Source organism: Hippoglossus hippoglossus, chromosome 4, assembly GCF_009819705.1.
Source record: "Hippoglossus hippoglossus isolate fHipHip1 chromosome 4, fHipHip1.pri, whole genome shotgun sequence".
Lineage (NCBI taxonomy): Eukaryota > Metazoa > Chordata > Actinopteri > Pleuronectiformes > Pleuronectidae > Hippoglossus > Hippoglossus hippoglossus.
The window spans coordinates 8,544,861-8,568,817 of record NC_047154.1 but is presented as its reverse complement, the minus strand read 5'-3'; the positions used below and the strand labels follow the sequence as shown (position 1 = coordinate 8,568,817).

General features: G+C 42.3%; 2 protein-coding genes across 7 annotated transcripts in view; one reads left to right on the top strand and one right to left on the bottom strand.

Moving 5' to 3' along the window:
• The window catches only part of ralgps2 (Ral GEF with PH domain and SH3 binding motif 2), a 70,070-nt gene that overhangs the window by 40,298 nt on the left and 5,815 nt on the right, over positions 1–23,957 (top strand). For 2 of the 4 annotated variants that reach the window (XM_034584199.1, XM_034584196.1), the window contains exons 10-17: positions 19,476–19,613; positions 20,181–20,271; positions 20,442–20,509; positions 20,631–20,769; positions 20,909–21,060; positions 21,142–21,196; positions 21,770–21,847; positions 23,087–23,192. In XM_034584199.1, coding sequence (XP_034440090.1) covers positions 19,476–19,613; positions 20,181–20,271; positions 20,442–20,509; positions 20,631–20,769; positions 20,909–21,060; positions 21,142–21,196; positions 21,770–21,847; positions 23,087–23,192 — 827 coding nt within the window. The remainder of the gene's footprint in view (positions 1–19,475; positions 19,614–20,180; positions 20,272–20,441; positions 20,510–20,630; positions 20,770–20,908; positions 21,061–21,141; positions 21,197–21,769; positions 21,848–23,086; positions 23,193–23,957) is intronic. The other 2 variants (XM_034584198.1, XM_034584197.1) reach the window with 1 other exon arrangement.
• On the bottom strand, positions 2,349–17,718 carry angptl1a (angiopoietin-like 1a). 3 transcript variants are annotated; one of them, XM_034584207.1, is made up of 6 exons: positions 17,368–17,718; positions 8,556–8,813; positions 7,782–8,402; positions 4,728–4,921; positions 3,678–3,948; positions 2,349–3,556 (listed from the first exon to the last, which is right to left on the bottom strand). In XM_034584207.1, exons 2-6 carry the CDS (start codon positions 8,743–8,745, stop codon positions 3,369–3,371), a joined length of 1,464 nt encoding a protein of 487 aa, XP_034440098.1. In that variant the 5' UTR covers positions 8,746–8,813; positions 17,368–17,718; the 3' UTR covers positions 2,349–3,368. The 3 variants fall into 3 exon arrangements, with proteins under 3 accessions (XP_034440098.1, XP_034440100.1, XP_034440099.1); XM_034584209.1 differs by having other exon boundaries at positions 17,379–17,718; XM_034584208.1 differs by having other exon boundaries at positions 8,556–8,820; positions 17,385–17,718.

The window sequence follows — 23,957 nt, the reverse complement described above, 5'->3', positions numbered from 1 at the left end:
TAATGACTGACCGGGAAACGAATGCAAATCTAATGCTGTGTAACGGCACATGTTTGCTAGATTAACTATGTCTGTGTTGCGTATGTGAATAAGACCATAAGTTGGATTTTTATTTGGTGGAGTCTTTTTGTGTTTTAAGTGTTGGTGTGAGTTTTCTTACAGTCCGATGAGTGCATGTGTGATGTGTGACCAGCTGGCTGCCCTCAGAGTTGGACTGAGCCAAGTTGGCACACAGGATGGAAATCGCCACTCTCCTGTTCTCAGACATTCCCCTCTATCATAAATCCACCAGTCCCTTCAGAGAGAGTGTGAGTGAGAGCGGGTGGGAATGAACAAAAGCCGCAGTGCTGGTTCAGAGGATCGTGCACGCGTGTGTGCGCTCCTGTTTGATGCCTCTTGAGTACCTTTTCTAGTGTAAACACTGACCTTGTGAGGACTTTTTGTCCTCATGGGGACCAAAGCTCAGTCCTAATGAGTCAAAACATCATCTATGACATCCTGGTTAAAGTTGTGGATAAGGTTTTGGTTAGGCTGTCCACAATGAATGGAAGGCAATGCGGTGCCCTAATAAGGATAGCTGTGTGTATGTGTAATGGTTAATTTGGGTTGGGTGGATTTCTTAGTGTATAATTATCTGTCCACAGCAGAGAGCTGACATTACCATGTGTTTTTCTGTGTGATAAATATGCCACAGGTAGGTTAACTTTCACAATGTGTCTGTGTGCATGTGACTCCAATGTGACATCCCGTCATGTTTCTGTCTGCTGTGTATCCCTGTGGGAGTGACACTTACCTCTGGTGATAAGGCTAAAGAAAGAAGCTTGTGTCTGCTCTTCAGTCACTTAGCCTTGGTTTTTGCACAGTGATACGTTTGTGCTAAAGTGCATGTGTGTGCATGCATGCGTCTGAACTCTGACCTCTTATTCGACTCAGCAGAAACAGACCCCTCCTGTATGTGTTCACCACAGGGCCTGCCTGTTAAAAGCGCAGATGAACTTGTCCCTGTTCTCTAGCTAATCATGCAAAGGACAAAGAGCCCATAGAAATGTATCACTCCACTGTGACAAAAAACACACACTTTGAAAACTCTTTCTCCTTTCACCTTGTCTGTGCTGGCCACGTAGCATAAGCAGAATAACAACAGTAGTCCTCTATCTGTGTGCACCGAGTTGGCTCCGGTTTCATCCATACTTCTATGTTCTCATTTTAGGAACTGTGTGAAAGTGTTTTGAAGCTGAGACAATCTCAGTCTCAGAAATGGTTTGATGCAGCCTCCCAATCTGACACTGTAATTGTGTTTCGGGAGAGGGTTTCTGAAACTATCCAGCTGCAAATACTGGCCCCTTAAGAGTTTTAAAGTACCTTAATTGCTTCCATGAGCCTTGTCACAGTGAGCCAAACTACAATAACTAGTCTCCTGTTGTTTTTACAACATTAACATTTATCTGTCCCTTTCACCTAATTTATTATCTTTGCTTCACCTCTGTACGTCAGCACTCCTCTTTCTTCTCGTAGTTGTAAAAAACGCTACGTTAAACAGATAAGAGAAAGAACAGCTGAAACATGTCCTACATAGACAGGGGGTTTACTTATTGACCTCTCTGAATGGGGCTTTACTGATACTTGTATACTATTTTTGACAGTCTCAGTCTGCATCTGCAACAGCTGTGGCCACAGGCATTAGGTTTTTAAGCTGTGCATCTTTCCTGTTGTCACTATCTCTGGGGGAGTTTTTTTGCAAATGTTCCCTCAGACTCAAAGATGACATGAGTAGATTTTGGTGGTCAAATGTCAAATGTCAAGATCACTGTGACCTTGCCCACATGTCTTACCCGGTGTTACTGTACATCTCAGAAAACACTGGAGCATATTTTCAAAAAGACATCTGGAAAAAGTGAATAGCTTTTTTGCGTGCAGTGAATGTTCCCCAGCTATCTTGTGTCTCTTTATTGTCTCTGCGTTTCGTCTGTAAATTCTTCTGTACCAGCATCATTTGATATCCTCACTGTTATCTATCTCTGTCCATACCTTAGTATAGTCCCAACTGCCTCTTTGAATCTGCCTTATCCCCTCACATAATTATTTTCTTCCAAACAAGAATAATGAGATTTTAATTGCAGTCTCTTACAGCTCATTTTTATTCTTCCCCCTTCTTTCATTATTAAATTCTCCTTCTTCTTGCTTGGAATGCACTTCAATCAGTTCAAAGTGGTTCATTTCAGATTTCAGTTGATTGTATCATATTTTTAAATGGATGGAGACTTTGCTGATACTTTACACACTGTAATAGTTAAGGTTTTACTGTTTGTTTTGGTTTTCATTAAGATGAAGCTAAGTGAAGACTTAAAGGCTGTTCAATGTTTATAAAGGAATTTAATTTGATTTGGGAACTGGCAGTGGGTGTCACACATTCTCCACACAAGTCAACTAGAAATCCACTTTGTATTTGTCATTTGTGTGTGTGCGTGCGCACGCACCCACTTCAATCATTACACTGATATCAATGCATTTCTACATAGGTTTAAAAAAAAAAAATTAAGAATTGTATTGTTACAGGGCTAGATATAAAATGGCCCTGGCTATACTTACTATAAATACACTGATAAATAACAAAGACTGGCAGAGTGACAACATTGTGAACATTTGGCCTGAGTAGTATCACACCTCTTAAATTAACTTTCACAAATACAGCCAGATATATTTACATACCAAAGCCAGCTCAGCCATATGCAATTTAAGCAAGCACACTGTTGCATTACTTCATTTCTTTTGTGTGGGGTAAAATAAAAACCCTGAAAGTCCAGAAAAATCCCAGAAACGAGTAGACAGAAGGTTCATCAAAGCCTGTCCGCATTTGTTCATCAAATATTCTTACTGAAATCTTTTAATTGCATGGATTTTCTTGCTACTTGCATTTAACATCCCAGTACATCCATTAGCCCTTGGTACGGGCAACACTTCCTTCAATAAGTCACCATTAGCTGCTCAGGAGAAATCTCATATCTTAAAGTAAATGACCATTTCCCTTTATTACATGTCGCGTTTCACCATGAGTTAGTAAAATGGAACATGTGAGAGTAGTACTAAATAGTTTTATGGACCATTACTGTCCAGACTGAAAGGTGGAGGAGAGCAGGTATTTACGAAGGGCAATAGTATCAGTCCTCTTTCACTTTTGAGTCGACTCTTAGAGTCATTATCATCTGACTATAAACATATGCATCCATCTCTTCCTCCGCTCTCTTCTAGAAGGCACAGTTGGACAATGGCAGGGGTTCCTGGTCCTGCCTTTACAGAATTTGTTTACGGGTAGATAAAGATAAGGAAGGAGACTAAGGATTGTTCGAAGAGAACCAAAGTTCAAGGTTTTAGTCGATTGGTCGGATCATGAGGCGCACCGACTTCAGGGAGTAGAAACCTCCTCCATACTCTGCCCAGAAAATTCCATCCTGAAATTTGCTGCGGTAAACTCCCCCGCTGTACCACACGCCGTTCAAGTTGGTCTGGCCGCAGGCATTGTACCACCAGCCACCCTTATGGAAGTGGGCGCAGTTGCCTAGTGGAAAGGGATACAACAGGGGGAATGGGATGAGTCAGTGTGATGGACAACATCAATTGTGCCATTACTCTGAAACAAATGAAAATGCATTCTGGAACTCCTTTAGTATCCATCTTACCAGAAAATGCATCCTTGTCGCGATCAAGCGAGGTGAACTGTTTGCCGTTGTGACTACTGAAGGAGTCCCCAGCGTTTCCTTGGTAGGTACCAAGCCTTAGTCTGTAACCCTCACTCTCTGACTCCAGACGGAAGCTGCTGTATTCGGCATACACCTTCTTCCCCGTCCAGTCCTCCAGCTCTACCATCAGCTTGTAGTCGCCCTGCTTCCCAAGGTTGTAGATATTGTCCAATCCAAGCCAGTGTTCACCATCTATGTTGCCAAAGCCTTTCTGTAGGGGGACAAGCCATGAGGCATGCTCTCTGTTACCCACTTTCAGTCTCATTGCAGTGTGTTGCAGACCAACAAAGTGCAGTATTAATTTTAGTTTTTAGTCAACCCACTGGGTCAACTTATTGTTGAATAGATCTTTTTTTTTTTTTTATCATGCCCAAAAAACCAAACAGTAAAGCAGGGCGAGGAGAGTTTAGAGGACTATGGCCTCTGCTATCAAAAACATAAAATAAAATCTGTTTCCTTTTCAATTATAATGTGTTATGAAGATTGTCACTCAATACAAATCGGTTGGGGGGGGGCAATGGGGATTTAGCGGCAGTTGGATGGAGAGCGGATCATAGAAAATGCATTGATCAGATATATTTGTTAGCTTGCATCTTTTTTGGGGTATATTAAATGTATTCCTTAGTCCGACTCCCCCTCTGTTAGCTCATGGGTCACTGGCTGACACGTTTGAAGAAAAGGATTAAAAGGTCATTTCAGTGGGGTTGATCAAAGTCTTCCTTCTTAGCCTACCAGGGCTCTCTGATTATATTTGTTTTGGGGGTCATTGCTACACATCCCGGCTGTGATATAGGTATGAGCAATTTTACCAAGCTGTTTACATCAATGGAGCACGAGTTTGCTTAGTGTCCTAAAAAATATTTCTCTAAAGCTTACGGAAATTCTTACATTCTCCCCTCAAGAATCAGATTTAATGTTCTGGAAAGGTTGTTTTTATTCAACTCTGCCTTTACCGTCTTAAAGCTAGTTCTCCTTTTTCAATTAACCTACCTTGTAGTTCTCCCAATTCCGAAAGAAGTTAACCGAACCATCTTTCCTCCTTTGCAACACGGTCCATCCACCATTATCAAGGCCATGTTCACACCAGGCTTGGATCAGCCGGTCGCTGCCGTCTGCCTTAAGCAGGTACATCCCACTGGTGGTGTGTCCTGCCTGACGCACCTGGTAACAGTCCTTGAAGGGTCCTGGGAACAGAAAGATCATTGTAGAAAACTCGCTAGTCCAAAAAAGTTTGAATAGAAATTGTTGTGGTAGCTCTAATTTAAAATGTCTGATCAGTAAATATTTTTCCAATTGCTACATCACCACTGGCCACAATCCATTATTATAGTGTAATTTGCTACGGCGGAACTATTAAAAAAAATATGGCCAAATGCAATATCCAAATTGCAGGAAAAATGTGTCACAACAACCATTATAAATGAGGAATTGTGTTGTTACAGGGATGCCCCGGCCTATGAATCATATTCTCCAGATGTAAGGGAACATGTTTGTTTGGGGCAGACCAGACATTTTTTACAATTTGCACCATAGTATCAGTATCTAATATATTTATAATTTAATACTAATAAACATATTGCTAATTACTTCATCTGCCCAAAATCAATTACAATTTGTAGATTACCATATAACTTGAAAGATTACACATTCTATATCTGCATCTTTTGGTATTGATTCTAGATCCCTGCTAGAGCTTCCCACTGCCTGAATAACTGGTAATTCACGTTCCCCAAGCAAATAAACCCTAGTGAGTGCCTTGAAGCAGACAAGATGTCTTCCTTTTATTGCATATGCAAAAGTCATCATCATCATCACTTGCGGGGGTCGTAGACAGGAGACGAGACAAAGGGGAGAGAGAGTTGGGCAGGAACAGTTCGAGGGAACGTATAATTGTCGACACATTCCTTAGAAAATATCTCCTGTTTCAAACATGCAATGTGAAACCACAAGCATGTATTTGTACTTTGATTGTTTCATGAATATTCATCTTCAAATGAACCCATGTGTTCGCGCTGAAGCAGCTGAACCCTTCTCAACCATCCATCATATTTCCTCTGTTTTCCCCTGTGTGAATTTGTGTTAAACCAGTATGAACACAGTCATTGTGTGGGGGCATCCAGGTCCTAAAAGCCAATGGAAGATGGTTTTCTCAGCTGTATGTTGGAGCACACAGGGACTCAGTATAACGCCCTGATACATATAGCTAAAGTTCTTTGCACAGGCTTATGTTTTTCCAGTAATATGTCTCCATCAGAACTGTCAGTTAAGGGCTTCTTGAACAAATCCCCCTATTCTCTCTCCTCCTCTGTCAATTTCTTGTCAGTTTCCTTATACATTGCTTTTAGAGGTTGTGGTTTGAAATATATTAAGGGACCAAGCCATAGTGGTTTAGAAGGAGCTCAACTACACCAAACTGTGGTCTGGTAATGTCTATTTACACAAGTAGTAAACCTACGTGGAAGAGAGCCCATTAGAGCTGTTGGATTTTGAAGTATTTACCTGTGTTACTGACTGATTTAGATACACACAGTCTGTTGAAAAGGCTGTACTCATCCATGGACACTTAAATATGGAAAAGGAATGGAATTATTGTAGTGAAGTGCTTATCCTTTTTAGTTTTATCTATAAGAAAAGGTAGAAATACATTTTTCCTGAAAGTTAAAAAAATTTGCCAACCTCTCCAGCAAAATCGACCCATCACTCACTTTCTGTTATTTTTCTTGGTTTTACATAAACTTGGGGTGTCCAGATTGACATGATTCAATCAGACGAAACATGGATTTCAGCAGTTTGTGAAAGCAGCATCTTAGTTCTGATTGGACGGAGCCTTTAGATGAGGCCTCTAGAAAGATTGTTACATTGCAGCTCATAGTTCTAATGAGCTATGATTAGCTAATGTGACACTGAAATTACAGTTTAACAAGGACTTGGTAAGTGGAAATTTGTTATGCACAGCTGGAAATGGCCACAAGAACGTTCAGTGCGGAATCCCTGCTATTAAACACCCCCAACCACTTCTCCACATCTGTCTTCTCTTCTCCTTTGTGTTTCTTTATTTCATGAAGGCTTTTTTCAAATATGGCCCCTTTGCTTCTCTGCGTATTGGGATTGAATTAAGTGTATCGTTATTGTTGCTGAAAGTGGGCTGAAGGCGTTGCAAGCTCAGTGTTATTCAGACTTGTTTTTCTGGAGGATCAAACATTGAATCAGGTCAAACCACTTATGAGATACACTGGATTGAATTCACACTTCAGAGTATTAGATAGGCAGTAACATGTCAGTGGCAGAATCAGATACCAGAGGAAAATATTCTTTGCGTCAGTGTTCTTCTGGGAATCAATTTGTCTCTCTGTAATGTTACTCTCCTCTCGGTATTCTTTTTCCCCTCTTTGTCAGCGAGATCGAATGAATAATTTCATCCATTTCACTATCTGGTTGTATAACCCCTATCGGCAGGAACCTGCCAGCGCTGTCCAGTTTTTAGGAGCCATTTCCAGGCAGCGCTCTGACTTTTGCTAACAAATTGGTTTCATATTGGACACAATCTTTCTCAGAATTAGTCTCTGTGAGAACAGTCTAGAGGAGCCATGTCTATCTTAGAGGATTTTATCTGAATTGATAGTTGTGTGTAGGGGTCTAACACTTGAGGGACTAGTCCATCAGATTTTTATAATTATTTTTCTCAGAGAACAGATCTTTTTATAACAGCCCGGTCCACATCCTACTAATTTAATGCTCTGTGTTGTTCAGCCAAGCAGGACTCATAGGAATGTATGATTTCATTGCCTCTGTAGCATGCCAAGAATGAGCCAACTGTGCCTCAGCAATACCAACTGTTGCAAGAAATTACATTGTAAATGGAACTTTGTAGATAATTGTTTTAGTAGTGGTTTGTATAATTAATTGGGACAATTATTGTTGCAGTTGACAAGTACTTAAAAGGACATTTGATTTTACTCAGCTTCCGTCTCCTAAAAACTTGAGTTTACAGTATGGGGTCACTTATTTCTACATCATCCCTACCATGTTAAAGTTGGTACATACCATCAGATGTAAGTGTTCCCTGGGGTGGTGGAGGGTTGAGTGCATAGGGGCTCGCAGTAGGGGACTCCATTCGTGATCCTCGAGGAAAAGCCCGCTTGTTATTGTCCCTCTGTATCTCATTGGTGAAACGATTATTAACTGGTATATTCTGTGGTACCACCTGAACCAGTGGAGGCACAACGGGCAGCTCACTGCGTCCCATCGTCCTCAGGCACTGGTCCTCCAATTCAGAGATGAGAATGGACTGGTTGTTGACCACCGCGGCCATCGTGGCGAACCTGCCCTCCAGCTCCTTGTACCTGGAAGCCAGTCGCATCATCTCGGAGGTCACGTTGAGTACACGGTTCTCCAGCTGGGCGAGCTCCAGAGAGTTGTCTCTCTTCCTGATGATCTCATGCAACAGCTGCATATAGAGTTGGGTCACCCGAGAGTTCATGTTCCTGCTCTCTTTCCGCAGCAGCTTCATCTCATTCACTAAGTTACCATCCACATCCACCACCAGCTGCAGCGTCTCAATCTCACGTCGCTGTTTGGTAAGCACCTCCCGCACATCTGCGATGTCCATACGGGTCACTCTGTCCTTGTCTGGTTCGGGGCCCGTGGTGCTGGCACAGATTGGACCTGTTGACAGATAAAGGAAAGATTACCAAGAATGTAATGCAGGGGAAAAGGAGAAAACGGATAATAAAGTCATAAAGTTATATCTATGTGGAATAAGGCCAGCTGTGTGGTGAATAACTGGAATTTGGTGCTAAAATAGGATATTGTATGAACCTGTGATTCTCTGCTCAGGGACAAGAAAAGTGTAGGAACACTTTTTCGCATCAGGATCCTGGGGAGCTCTTTTACTCCTGTGGATAGAGAGCTCTTTGGTCCTCCTGGTTTCCCTGGAACTCTTGCAGTAACTTTCCTCCCAGAGGGAGAGGCAGAACATGATGCACAGGCTCCACATCAGCCCCTGCATTTCTGCTGGCTGGTTAGATGAATAGATTGACAGCTACTGGTGCTCCCTCCCAATCCCTCCAGGCCTTCCTGCAAGAATATAAGACCTTGAGAGTTAAGCAAGTTTAGCATGAGAAACAACAGTCCTTTGTCTAAAGGAGGGAATCTTAACAGCAGGCGTGTTGATTGTATAGTTTTGAAGGGCAGAGGAAATTGCTGCCATACGATTTGAATCAAAAATCATTTTGAAATTTCCTCTTGACAATCTGTAATTGTTTAGAAAGTGTGCAGTGATAGAGCTGTCAGGTCATTGTTTCACATAATATTGTATGTGTGGAAAGCCTGAGAGAGAACACATTTCTTGATCAGCCAGAAGCACAAGGTCTGCTTTCCATCTCAGTTAGTTCCCCTGCTGACTGACACCCCTTTTTTAAGGCATGGTTGGTTTCCCCACCATCAAGAGGTCTGATACGTGGCAGCTGGCTGTGGTTTATCTTTGGTATCTGCCCTTAAACATACTGCATCTTCTTTAGTCTTGGACAGAATTTTTCCTTTTCTTTCGCAAACACCCATCTTTTTGTCTTGTGTCGTACGCATTGTCTTGCTTGAGAAAATCTTAACTAAACCATTGTTGGATATCAAGGAACTTTAATGTCTGAATCTAGTTCTCGTTTTTGTTTCCAAATTATACTATAGTTAATGTCCCTTCAACTGTCACACCTTCTGATTGGTCCTCTCAAATGGCCCAGGTTTGCAGCACCAAATGGCTGATTGATCAAACTCAGCGACTGACACAGTGCTCTGTCTTTCAAACCGCAGTGTTTTGGGAATATTCTTATTAATATTTTTAATAATGTAGCCTACTTCCAGATGAGTCTGAAATGTGTATGAATTAAAGAGTGAAACTAAAACTAAATATACTCTCTTTTTATATGGCCCCTTTGCCTCACCATTGTCTTAAGTCTTTTTCTATCTTATCTCTTCAAAGTAAAATCGTGAAAGGAACTTTATTACTCAGATTTGTTTCCTGATTTTAGGTGCTGAGGCTCTTTAGTTCTAGGTACTTGGTCAAAATGGCGAGTCAGAGGGTTTGGGACGTCTCTTCCTGCTTAGTGATTTGTCCTTTTTGTCTGATGCAACAGGGCTACTTGTATACATACTTTACTTGCTCAGCTTCTCCCTCAGTGAAACATATTGACCCTGAATACCAAAGCTGTTGTCTGTGAGACGGGTTGAAAACTGCTCTCTGCTCCACATGACTCCATACATCCAACAGGAATGTTTAGTTGAGGTTTTACTTGCATGTGACTGAAAGCAATTTTACAAACACACTTGCACAAACAGTCACAGCAGGGGTGTGAGATAAACTCAAGAAAACAGTTCGTGCACAGTTGTCTTCATCCTCATCTAATTTTAGGGGTGACTCCTTGCACTCCCTCACCTCTTTCTTATCCCAGCTAACTATAGTTCTGTTTCTCATCAGTGCACAAGCACAAAACACCAAACGTGCACTCAGACATTCATGGTGCGACATTTAACACCTCGGCCTGGGCCTGTGCACGGCCAGGGCTGTCTAGTCCTCATCATCCACTCCATCACTCTTCATTTTAAAGTATTCACTCAAGTCTTAACTCATTGCCACCTCATTAAGTCCTGCCTCCACCCCAAAACTCAGGCATTGTGTTTCTCCCATATGACGCCATTGCGATTCTCCAGGAATTCTGGCAAATCTGTCACTTGGAACAACGTGGAGAACAGACAGCTATATCTTCAGTGTGTTTGTGCACTATTGCTGGTATGCATAATCTTGTGTGTCCGTCTGCATGATTGAATACTGTGTGTGCATGACTATCCAGAGACGTTATTTATATTCATGGTGATGTGTTTTTCCAGCCGCTGGTGTGTCTGACAGCGTTACCAGGTACTGTATACTTATTGACCTTAGCGAGAGTTGCTAATGACTTTAACAGTAGCATCGGCAGTATTAGTTCTCAAGTGCGTCCTCTTGTCCAAACTATGGCTGCCGCTCTGCTGTTGCTGTGCAGCTTCATGCAAGTGACCATACTCTGCATTGTCTACAGTTTAGAGGGTATGAATAGAATAGGCATTACAGGTCATCCATCAGCTCTCACCTCCTCAATCTCCCATCTCTCTCTTCTCATTTTTCTTTGTTTTTCCTTCCCTCCCTCTCTTTCAATTTTTCCCTCTCTTCCCTGTCTTGTGGAGTTTGATTTTCCCCCTGGGTGGTGGTTCTGAGTACGAAGGGGCCTCGTCTCTTTCGTAGAACCATAACATATCAAAGACATCTAAGTGAGCGTGGAGAGGTCACCAGTGTGCTATGAAGGTACAAAGTTTGCAGTGTTTCCTCAGAACAAGCCAAAAGTCTCCTTTTTTGTATCCTGACAAACCTAAACTAAACACTGCTGAAGGGCTTGGGGACTCAGACAGCCATTTAAAAAAAGGGAAAAAGTGCTCATCTGTGGGAATAAAACTCCATGCATGTGAATTTGCCTTCACATACTACGCTTTTTTGCGTTGTAGAATGGACATTTGTTTTTATTGTTGCAAGTTAAGAGTTATAGTTGTAAACTGTACATTAGAGAGAAGCGGTTTGTCCCAATATGTGGTGCCCTATTTGTAGTAGTAATAAATAGAATAGGGCATCAGAGGTAGAAAGTGGGTCAAAGACCCTTTTTTTTCTCTTCCTGGCCACTCATAATGATAGTTACTTGAGACAGAACGTTTGATAGATAGAATACTCCCAATACTTCTTTGTTCTTGACAGATTTTCACTCCTTTTATCTTTCAATTTAATTACTTTCCTCTTTGTGTAAACTCCCTCCTCCACATGCATTTTTTTCTTCCTTTTTAAATACCTTCCTTCCTCTTTTCCATCTGTGCTTGGTGTTTCTTTCCTTCTCTTTCTTCTAAATAACTTTGGTTGAGACGTATGTCTTGTGTTCTAAAATACAAACATTTTCTAATTTCCCCCTTTTTAATATGAAAATGATTTAGTACATTTCTTGTTGGCTCAGGCCACCTGACAAAAACATTGTTATTTCACAACATGCATGTGAAACCACTGTAACTGTGTGAGGAATAAAGGATTTGAAGTGGGCCTCCAACTCTGTCTACTTCATATTTTGGCAACAGTATGAGCTTTGTAATTGCACTGCTGGGTCGTCACTCCACTAATAGTTTAGTCAGGAGACATATGACAGTGGACTTTTAATTCTTTACTCCCTACTTTGTCTTTCTGTGTCTGAGCTATGGTTTATTTTATTTTCATGGCTGTTATTGGAACAGTCTAAGAACAGACAGGATTTATGAGTAACCTACTTCCTCTGATCTTTTTACCACGCATTTTTGTACAACTGGGAGCCATTTTCATTTGAGTAAGACACAGTCATTTTACTGTTTTATGTTAAAATAACTCGACCATATCCTAAAGAAGGTAAACTTTCGAATGTGCCATATATGTTCGCAGCTCTGACACTATGTCCTGTTCTGTTGTTTTAAGTTTATTCTGTTTGTTTTGTCATTAAAAGTTCTTCTGCTCGAGATGAACAGCTCTGCCATTACTTATTGAATGCAGCTCTATGACTTGGACAGGAGAGGTCATTTTTTTTTAGGTCTGGCTTCAGATTTATCTAATGATTAAAGAGCTCAGTGCCATGCTGACAGATCTCTGGAGGGCCTGATGCACACAAAAATTCACTGTTATTTTTCTCCTCACATGTATCCACATTTGCACACAATTCCTATGCACAGACACACAAAGTGCAAAATGGTGCCAACTATTCACCTTCAACAAAGCCCAGATCTGAATACCTATTTGAGCTTGACTCTGGCCTGTGTGTGAGTTCACCACACCGCTCACTCTAGATGTGCATATGTGGAGACTGCCTTTTGTTCACCTTGGTTTTCTGTGTAGTTGCTGATGTTGTACATAAATGGTGATTAAGTCTGTGCCTGAGTAGGAGACAAATAATTCTTTTCTCCCTGTCGTAAGAGAGGAAATGGGCAGAGAGCTCATTAAGACGGCTGCGCTTCTAACTTAGACAGGAAACATGTGTTTCACCTTGTAGGATGAAAGGCATAATGAACGTTGGTTGTTACCTCGGAAAGACGGCCATATGTCATTCTTACAGCTTTAGGTACACTGTATGTACTGGCATGAAGCCTCTTGTTATCTGAGCCAATGCCACAGATGAATAAAAAAGTGGTTTAAATTGCTTGCATGGAAATGTAGCTGCAGATGGTTAGAAATGAAGGGGGGTGTCGTTGTGCAGTTCAGGATGAACCCTTTAGTCACATGCTTAGAGTATTCATACTATTTATAATTTATGTACGTATGGTTTCTTGAGTTCACATTTCCATGCAAGGGAATTGTTCACATACTGAATAACCTGTCCACTTCTTACTGTGCAGTCTAAGGCAAATTATCGGCCTGTCATTCATCTTAATTCTTCTTTAACAAATTAAGTTTGATAACAGGAGCAGAGATGAATAACACATATGTTGAATGTGTCATTGTGTGTTTCCTGGTGCATTGCATGCATGGTAGATTCATACAAGCAGGGAGAATCTGTTGTGATTGTGTGAAAAACTTGGACAAAACATTAATATTTTCATAGCCAATGTACATGTATTTCACAGCCTGAAAATCCCCCCCAGCTTCCACTCCCCCATCTGGTCCTCAGACTTTCCCACAACAATTCCAATGTGCCCTGAAACGCACAACAGACCAGATCATTGGTCAGAAGAGAGAGAGAGAGAAAAAGCAAACACAAAACAGGATGTGTGAATGACAGGATCTGGATTTAGAGAGGACCAACAATAAACAGCAGCACTCTTCTACATGAAAACATGGAGCTGAGCCAGCTGCACTGTTAGTACACAGACAGAGACTGACGTCCTCCCAGCGTCTCATCCATACATGATGTCACCAGCCCCTGTCACTGTCTTTACATGGCCGCTCATAAACTGTATCCCTCAAACACACAAATTGAGTTGTCCTTGCATGCTCATTGAAACAATTGGTTCCGGTCCCACAAGTGGGAAAATGAAGCTGGTAAACAGAAAGCTGAAAAGGGTAGAATGAAAATCAGAGTGAAGAAATGGCAAAGATGTGAGATGAAGACAATAGACTTTAGAGGAGAGCGCAGCATGAGTGAGGAAGTAGTAAAAGTACAAAAATTATGGAGCAATTAATGACCACAAAAACAACAGCATCAACACTGAGAACATTACCAACAAGGAAAATCTCATAAAAGTTCCTCAATAAAACTGAAGTGAGCTTACAAAGATTATTAGCACAGCGGAACAACAAATACACTGCTGTTTAATATCTGATAATTAAACTATGCATGTTGAAAGTATGAAAAGGCAAATTGATTAATGCTAGAATAGTATTTTCTCTACATTTATAACTCGAGCCAGTAATTGAGACTGGAGTCTCCAACCAGAATTTGAAAAAGAAGGATGAGGTAGAAGAGTGAAGATGCTGTGTTTAAATTAAGTGGTTCAGTTTAAGAATGCATTACCCCGTGGTTAGAATATAGCCAACCCAAATAATAACTCCAGAAGTGTGTCTCGCCTTTTGCTTTCGAGCTACTGAGGAGGAATCCCCCCTGAGGCCCCACGGCCTCAATCTGTTTTCCCTCTTCTGTAGTGAAACTCTAAACATGTGAGCTGATGTTGGGTTCAGAGGTCTCCGTGTGGGGATTATGGTGCAGCCTCACCCTTCCTCTAACCTCCCCCCTCTACCCGTACTCTAGGCAACCCCTGCAATCAATCGGTCTTTGTGGAAAACTGGCTCCCCTCTCTTCTTCCATTGGCACTACACAGAAACACAAACACTCTATTCTAATAATTAAGCTGACAAAGTTCATGTAGGGCTCTCTATTTGTCATACTTTGTCAAGATAAGGACTTGCAGCTCTTCAACAGCCTCTCCTCCATCACTTCACGACACTCATCCCCTTACCTCCCCCATCACAAAACACAAACACACATCTCTTTGTGCACACACAGGCGTAATAATAATTCTTATGTAGCAGTTGGCATCATCTTAAACTGACGTGTTCCATGGTAATAAATTACCCAGGCAGACAGATTGGCAATTTCCTCACCGGTTCAGGTGGCTTTTTTTATTCAACTAGTTAAGTGGCACTTGTTTTCAAGCATTAGAATAGAGCCGCAGGAGGGTCGGGGGAGAGAGGAGAGCCAGGAGGGTGCAGTATTAAAAAGTCACAGCAGTTATAAATAACTGTTTGTTAGGCTGGATAGTGTACATTTTCAGGATTTAGGAGATTACTCATGAGCACTTGTACAAAGTGCTTCCTGGGTTATTTTGTTCCTCTGGGTCGCACCTCATCTTAAACTCATACCACTGACCGCACATGCTTTCTATTAGTTGAATCAACACTAATAGACACGCACACACACACACACTGGCTCTACTTAGTTACATGCCTCTACTTCTCTCGTCTGTTTATGTTGACCTCCTGGCTGACCTCTTCCTCCCTATGGTGACCTGTCCATTCAGCTGTGTCCAAGCTCTCATTAGGGGGACTCTAAATGAGCTTCGTGGAGCAGCTAGAGGGTTTTCTATCAACTTTTACTCCAGACCTGTTTCTTTATATCCCCCCTGCAGTTGTTTTAATTTCTTGTAGCTCTTCACTCTAACCAGAAGTGCTACAGCTAGCCATGTGACTCATAATCCGGGGTTGAGATTCGAGCAATAAAATGTGTCCGGCTTTTTCCACTGTGGTTGGATTTAACCACATGTGGTCAGTACAGCACAGGAGCAGTGTTTTAGGACAAGCCCATGTCTGTATCCTGTGTGTGTTTGTGTTATCTGTCTGTTTCTATATGTGGCTCTGTTTGACTGATAAGATCAGCTGAGCTGTCCGTTACACATCTGCGTCTGTGAAGGGTCCCCACACGGCCTCAGGTTAAACGGTGAGGCACAATTGGCAGAAAAACTGCAGTTGGCTGAGTGAGTTATCAGTCTCCTGCTGGGTTACAACCTAGTCTGTGAAAGTGCAGCAGTTAACCTGCTCTGACAGCATCACCACGCACTACCTGACTGCTTTTTATTGGCTTCCCTCAGGAGTTTAAAAAAAAGTTTAAACGGAGAAGGCATCAAACAGTTTTCCTGTTGTGATTTACAGTCCAGGGTGAGAATGGTTACTTTATGTGTGGATTGGTCGTAATGACCCATTAAAGCTTTCTCACAGGCCTGTCCCCCACGCTCCTAAGTTTCAGGTGAACCTGAAGGCCAAGCACCGCTGCTCCGCACAGAATGTTCTGGGTATTTCTCAGAAAGTTGCGCCTGCCTCCTGTTTATCTTTTTAACTGTCTCTTGTCTTTTCCAGCTTGAGGTATTGATATTGTGATTTATTACTCTAAAACAAAAACAAGCTCCTGAAATGTTTTCTTAGCCCTTTCCCTCATTCTTATTTTGCCTTTGACGTTAAGCTCAGGCTTTTTGAAGGCGCATGTGTGTTGTGAGTGTGTCCTTCATGGTCGCTTACAGCATTCACAGATGTGGCTTTTCATAGTGAACGGAGCGTTTTCCACAGATCCCACCAACAGACCAGAAAATAAGTGAAAACATTTGAAGGTAATTGTGAGTTGATGATATGGATGTGCTCCAGACTGGTGCTATTAGTGTTCAAAGGTTTTGCTATCATGGCATAGTTGTGACTGAAGTGTTTTATGCCCATGGCGTGGGTTTGATGGAGGATGTGCTTAGAGTTGTATTACAGTGTGTCATCATGTTTCATTAAACTTGACCCTGAGGAAGAGACTAGGCACAATTTCAATGAGTCCACAAACAATGTCGTTTTTTGTATGTCTCAGCATATGATCTCACAACCCCCATTTATAACAAGGAGACGCATGTGCTGAGAGACATGTCATATTGATGTAACCCGGATTTAACTCCACTCCGTCCCCTCACCCCTGTTAGCAATGCCGCTCAGATGGTTTTGTATTTGGAAATCTAAAGCCAAGAAAAATAAACAAGCCTGGCTTCGAAGCTCAAATCTCTCCATCTGATCACTTCAGACATCAGTCTCCCTCAAGTGTTTATCTGGAATGCTCTACTTTTCTTTCTCTTTACCCTTTTTTTTCTCCTTTAGCTTTGTTTCTCCTGAGGTCAGACTATGACAAAAAACCTTTTGGAATTATTTAAACAAATCGTTTAACATCTTCCCCTAAACATATCTGTATACTGCATAGCCTGTGTCAATTTTGGTGCCATACCCTGAAAGAGACAAAACTACCAAACATCATAGTTCATAAATGTATTCCCGATTGCATCTTACTCACCACTTGTTCTCATATACTGTTAATCACTTGTTGAATGTATAAACATAAAAACGCTCTCAGCATGCTGTATAAAGTATATCTGGGTCCTCAGACGGCTGAGGGAAGCCAAAAAAGCGTTGCTAAATGTTCCGTCTGCAGCTTGAGCCTCCAGTCACGAAACGTCAAACCTCTTCAACCTCTCAGCCAGAGATCTCACAACTACACACACACACACACACACACACACACACACACACACACACACACACACACACACACACACACACAGCAGAATGAGAGGCAAAATGTGCACAGACAACATTTACCTTTTTCTTACCAGTAGTGGTGGGGGTGTGTTTCCCGCAGTTATAGTTTCACCTGTGTGTTTTGCGTCTTCGCCGAGCCACAGTGCTCAGGACTCATCTCTCTGTCTCCCTCTCTCTCTTTGTCCCAGTCTTCTGAGTTGTTCCCCTCCACTCACTCCTTCTCTCCTGTAGCTGAATATCAAAATGTATATCGGCTCTTTTTTACAAAGGACCTATATCCTAAAGATGTCCTCCTCCTCTGTGGACTCAGCTGTCCCGGGGCTCGGGCTGGGGCATGGTTCAAAAGCCGGCCACTTCAACAGACTGAGCTCCGATTACTGATGCTTTTGAGTTTTCCACAAAGGATGGGGGAGACTAGAGGAGGGGAGGGGAAGGAGGATGGGTGGGGAGGAGAAGGGGGGCGAGGGTGTGGGAGTTGGATTTGACCCTTTTTTATTTTTTGTTGGAGTGGCCCAGCCTACCTCTGATGTCACTCTGAAGGGAAAAAAGGAGAATAGCACAGCTGCCTCATTTAGTTTCTCCATCTTCAACAATGGCCTTCATGGTTCTTATGAAGAAGAAGTTTTACTGAGTTTGGGGATCACGCTCAAGCTGCTTTGGACCCTTTCCTCAATTACTTCACATTCTCCTTTTTTTCTCCTTTTTCCTTTATCTGTGCAGAGAGCTGATTGTAATGCTGCTGGGGTTTCTGAGCAGCTTCCTGTTGAGTTACAGCTGTGATTTAGAGAGTGAGAGACAGAGGCAGGCAGATAATACTGATTTGTGCTGTTTTTGGAGCAAAGACATTCTTGCTGCAGGCGTAGTCTGAGCTTGTCTGGACGTTTCTTGCTCCTTATCACTGCTGTCATTCACTTAAATATGTTAAGGTGTGTAAGACATGGACAGATGTTTTTGTTCCAGTGGAAATATTTGAAAGATTGTCTAAGACGATCGACCATACCTCACGTTTCTAATCAGTGGGTGTTCCAGGCACTATGGATTTGTGCATGACTAACTGCTGTTATCCCTGACGTGCTCTCAGAACAGCAGCTATAGCAGTTAAGCCTCCAGGATCCCTCTCTTCCTCCTCTTCTCCCCATCTCTCACTTCCCCCCTCACAGCTGAGTCTTCAAACACTTGTAAACTTCTCTCACCCTCCCGTGTGTGTGTGTGTGTGTGTGTGTGTGTGTGTGTGTGTGTGTGTGTGTGTGTGTGTGTGTGTGTGTGTGTGTGTGTGTGTGTGTGTGTGTGTGTGTGTGTGTGTGTGTGTGTGTGTGTGTGTGTGTGTGTGTGTGTGTGTGTGTCCTGAACACAAGGGTTGACCCTTTTATTATTGGATCTGGTCCTGCAGTTCTGTTGTCGTCCCTAATTTGTACATCTGCAGTGCAAATGGTTGTGTACGTGTACACATCTGTGAGTACAACACCGTTTCCCAAGAAGGAAAGAGGTGTGGGTGTCATAGTTTACTACGTGATGAGTTTTCTTGCATCTGAATTCAATCTTGGTTCTAGCGTGTGAACGAAAGAAAAGAGGGAAGGGGAAGAAACACCAGCAGTTCACGTCTGTTAATGTCTCTTCAGTATGGTGGGAATCTGCTTCTGGGTTTGTCTCACAGTGTTAATATTTATGTAATGAGAGACTAGAAATGTCAGCTCTGCTCCAAATCTGCCGAAAGGAGGCATGGGTGGGGGGCTTTGGCTGAAGAGAGAATCGGTCATCCATCCAAAGCCCTCATTCAGATCAATTTGGAACAGATCAGGGCAAAATTATCTGTTAGAAACTTGAGTAAATTATATGCAAATAGGAGAGTTTGTGCAAGGTTTTTATTACAGTCTGTGTAACATCAAACATGCCGTCTGCAGTCACCAGCTGGTCTTCACACCAAGAATCCAACAGCTGCACAATACTTGAATCATACATCCAAGGATATCTGGCCTATTACCATGTCCTGCCTTGTTTATGTCAACATGTTTGAGAAGGAAAAAAATCATGTCCCCAATGATTAAAATAACACTTCTGATATATGAACACCGTCCTTACTTAGCTTACAGTGAGGTCCTCAACTCTCTGCAGGAGTCGAGGGAAGATGGTTGTATATTTACATCCTCTGTCTGCTGCTTTTCTTTCAGGGATGTACCTGTCCGATCTGACCTACATAGACTCGGCCTACCCCTCCACAGGCAGCATACTGGAGAATGAACAGAGATCCAACCTGATGAACAACCTTCTCAGAATCATATCGGACCTGCAGAGATCCTGTACCTATGGTGAGATTATATATAGTCACACACTCCATCGTGTGTAAGAAAAAATATAAAGCGCAGGATGGAGTTTGTATAAAGGCTGGAAGAAAACTGCATTGTCACCTTGTTACTTGATTTTCTGTTGCCATGGCGACACAATGAAGGAATCTGTGCTAATCATCAAAATGTCACTGTGTTTAATGACAACCAGAACAAAAAATAAAAACAATGCACTCAGATGAGTTCAGCGTTTTTTACCTCCATATGTATAAAGAATCAACGAAAGGCATTTTAGGATATTTTATGTTTCTAGTTTGTAAAATAATTAGTCTTCATTCCCTAACTTTTTATTTTTTATTTCACTGTTGTCTTATTATTCACAAAGCTACAGAATATAGATCCTCCATCATATAGCTAGAAGTTGATCAAGTAGTTTCTACATGGTGTACAAACCGTTGGAGTAAAATTTCTACAATAACACAGTTTCACGTTATCAGTTATTCTTTATCCTAGAGTTATGTAGGAGGATTTAATAAAACAGGATCACATGTACGCGTATTCTAATGTGGATCATTATTTTCTCTCCTTCAGATATAACGGTGTTGCCTCATGTACAGAAGTATCTCAACTCAGTCAGGTATATCGAGGAGCTGCAGAAGTTTGTGGAGGATGACAATTACAAGTAAGGGGGGAAAAAACTACTTAACTTTAACTCACAATTTCTGGAAGATCAAAATAAGTTTTCTATGCTGCCCGTTATTGGTAATCCACCTCTGTTGCCCACGAAAAATTCCATCACGTTTTTCAGATGATGAATTCAAGCTGATGGATTCATGAATATTCTTTGTTTAGGTTGTCTCAGAAGATTGAGCCAGGCACCAGCACACCTCGAGCAAACGCCTCAAAAGAGGATCTTGTCGGTAAGTTTATGTGCAGATCTGTATTGGGTGAGAGATGTAGAATAAACCTGTCTATTATCGCCTTATCACTGAGGGCTGTCTGGGCTGTAAAATTTCCCTTCCCACCCACTCTTACCCACAGGCCAGGATGCTTCAGCGTCTCCTCTCTGTGGCCGTAAATGTACAGTAGCAAGTGAAGGACCCAAAGTCCCGGCCACTCCGCCCTCCCCCAGGAACCTCCTGCCCTATGGACACAGGAAGTGCCACAGCCTGGGCTACAAGTCAGAATCACTTCTTGATAGATAATGATAAGAATGATGATGTCCTACAAATTGCACACTTTTTACACATTAAATGTCCTTAACTAAAAATACGACTCTCTTTATCTCTCTGTCCCTGCTGTCTGCTGTGTTTCCACAGTTTTATTCATAAAATGAATACAGTAGAGTTTAAAAGTGCTACGTTCCCAAATGCTGGTTCTCGCCATCTGTTGGACGACAGTGTGATGGAGAGCCACAGTCCCACCAGAGGACAAGCAGAGAGCTCAACTTTGTCCAGCGGTATTTCACTTGGTGAGACGGAAACATTTACACTTATAAACATGACTCACATGTTGTTCTTCAATCGTTGTGCTGATTGTTATCTGTGAACAGGGAGCAGTGAGGGCTCGGAGCTCAGTGAAGAGGTGTCTTGGCCAGCTTTTGAGAGGTAAGGTTTTTCTTTGTTGTTGGTGCTTTTTTTTCATCACATCAACGTGCAACTTCATAAAATAGCCCCATCCCTGATGTGATTGTTCTATTTCCAAAGCTCTGGCCTCAAGATACAGCTACGCAAAAATTATGTGCCATTTAAATCCCGTATACACAGCATGCACAGCCTTGCTTTTAGGCTTGCAGTCCAGGTCGCCATGCATCATCACTCCACCGCTGCTTTTGGATGCTTCTGCTTCTCTGGCAGCCTAAAAAAAACCATGGATTAAATCCCCCTAACCTTTACTCCAAGTGTGACAATAAGCCACATTCGCTAGTTCAGAAGTAAAAAATCGACTGACCTGAAAACAGCTTACCCTTCTTCCCAAAATACCATTCTTTTAAACTCTTGAATAACTTTATAAACACACATCCATCAATAATCCCTCAAACCAAATGACCACTCCTCATCCAGCCCTAACTCCTGTATTTCGAAAGGGGAAAATGATAACAACGGGGAAAAAACACCCGAAAAGCCTTAACAGTGTACCGTGCCCCCATCCTATCCTATTTTATCCTATATTCTGAACAGGAATCGGTTCTATCACTCTCTGGGCCCAGTGACCCGAGTGGCCCGCATCCCCTACAGAGGAGTCCTGAGGCCCAGCAGGTACACACATCCCGACCGGAACCAACCTGACCTGAATCAAACCCGCTCTTATCCTCACCTCACGCCCCTCAGCCTCTGCAAGAGGCCGCTGTGTGCTGGTGCTTAGCGTGTGTGTGTGTAGTGCTGGGCTCAACTTGTGATGGGTGTATGTGTGCGTGTGATTGTTGGTGAAATCACAATCAAACAAGGGTTTGAGGTTCTGATTCTTCATCTTTTGCTGCGTATCATAAGTCTTCAATCTACCTTTTGCTTTCTCGAATTTCCTGCATGTCTGCCTTACACACACAATAACACACTCTCATACACGAATTGAGCTTAAAATCAACCTGGGCTTCTTCTTGTGAAAGGTTTCCAAGATATTCCTCAGCTTGGAGCTAAAAAAAGTTTCCACAGTCACACTGAGCTCCATGTGTTACTGGAAACAAACCGCTACATCCTCATTCCTAAGGTAGAGACAAACAGACTCTTCAGGTTTATTAGAGCCAGTTCTCATGGACGCTGCATAATCGGCGTCCCTTGCGGTTTCAGGATGGTCTCTCTCTGTTTCTCTTTGTTTCCACCAGGCTTCACTAGGCTCCTGCACTGGGCTCCCTGCTCTGATCCTCCAGACAGACACAATCTGTACACCACCTTGCCTGCTCCTCTCTGCAGATACCAGGGTTCAGATTTAATTTGTGAAATTCAACTTAAAGGTCCAGTGTGTAAGATTTAAGTTAAAGGGATCTCTTGGCAGAAGTTGAATATATAATAATCCTAGTGATGTTTTCACTGTGTGTGATCACCTACATTGTACAAATTGTTCTTTACCCTATAATGGGCCTTTTATATTTAAATACTTTATGTTTACAGCGGGAGTCTGTCCTCTCTACGGAGGCTGTCATGTTTTTACAGTAGCCCAGACTGGACAAACACCTTTTAAGTTTTTATGACACCTGAAGGCGACCACAGGTTCTCTTTCATGTTTGGAAAGGGAGGGTGAGGTGAGGGGTATTCAGCTGCAACATGCAACTCTACCACCAGATGTCACTAAATCTTACACACTGAACTTTTAAGCAAAATGAGAAATAAGTGTTACTTATTCATTAAGCAGAGGTTAAGGTGTCTTTTGCAGATTGTGTCTGTCTATACTTATAGTTCATCTCTGATTTGATCTACATGTTCATGCATGAGACCATGCATGTTTTCTCATGTTTATGTTTGTGTATATATCTTGTAATGTTTGTCTTTGTCCTGTTGCAGCTCTGCGGAATCAGAGGAGCTGGCAGTTCACTTGTATCCCGGAGCAGTCACAGTGCAGGGGGTGTTGAGAAGAAAGACTGTGCTCAAGGAGGGCAAGAAACCAACAGTGAGAAAACCCACACACACATTTGCGTAGACATATACAACTATACATGTGCATGTGTCCAGATGCTGTTCATACACCCACACCTGCATGTACCATACAGGAGCAGATGGGCAATAAATGCTGCCTGGAGAGCACAGATAGGACCTCAGAGACTCTTAAACTGGCAGAACATCTTTGTTTCTGTCTGTTCCTCATATACATTGTAATTCTCTTCCTCTCTGGCTGTGCTTGCGTTTCTTTCCACTGCTTTTGTTTTCCTTTTTCTGCTCAAGTCATTTTTATATTTGTGCTGAGATTATCCTATTCGGTTTTGCCTGGAAACAAATCTGGATGTAGCTAAAATAACTTAAAACTGTCACAAGTGGTGCAGGTGATTTACAAGCTTCTTTGATGATGTAACAAGGTCTAAAACTTGTTTCCCAGTCTGGATATGTAGTCAGATAAAATCTACCCACACCAGGAGGATTATTTAGCAGGTTCACTTAAAGGGGACATATCATGAAAATTCCACTTTGTTAGTGCTTCTACACGTTAATGTGGGTATCTGGCATGTCTACCAACCCCAAAAAAATCACTTGCGCGTTTTGTTATGGTTCCTCTAAGTCAGAAACGTCATGCTTGAGTGACTCGAATGAGCTTCCTGTGTATTGTGTCGTAACAATACACTGGAAGTCTCCCTACATGGCCTTGGCCCATCCCCCCCGCCCCCCCACACTCGTTACGCCGGGTTTACACCGGACGCGGAAGCGCCGCACAGCGCCATTC

What these genes read in the sequence shown, in the direction of transcription:
- angptl1a (XM_034584207.1), bottom strand. Translation starts at nt 8,745, where the DNA reads ATGCAGGGGCTGATGTGGAGCCTGTGCATCATGTTCTGCCTCTCCCTC. An exon ending in GGGAACACTTACATCTGATG is followed by an intron (nt 4,922 to 7,781) that starts GTATGTACCAAC and finishes TTCTGTTCCCAG; the next exon opens with GACCCTTCAAGGACTGTTAC. An exon ending in CGACAAGGATGCATTTTCTG is followed by an intron (nt 3,557 to 3,677) that starts GTAAGATGGATA and finishes CCTTTCCACTAG; the next exon opens with GCAACTGCGCCCACTTCCAT.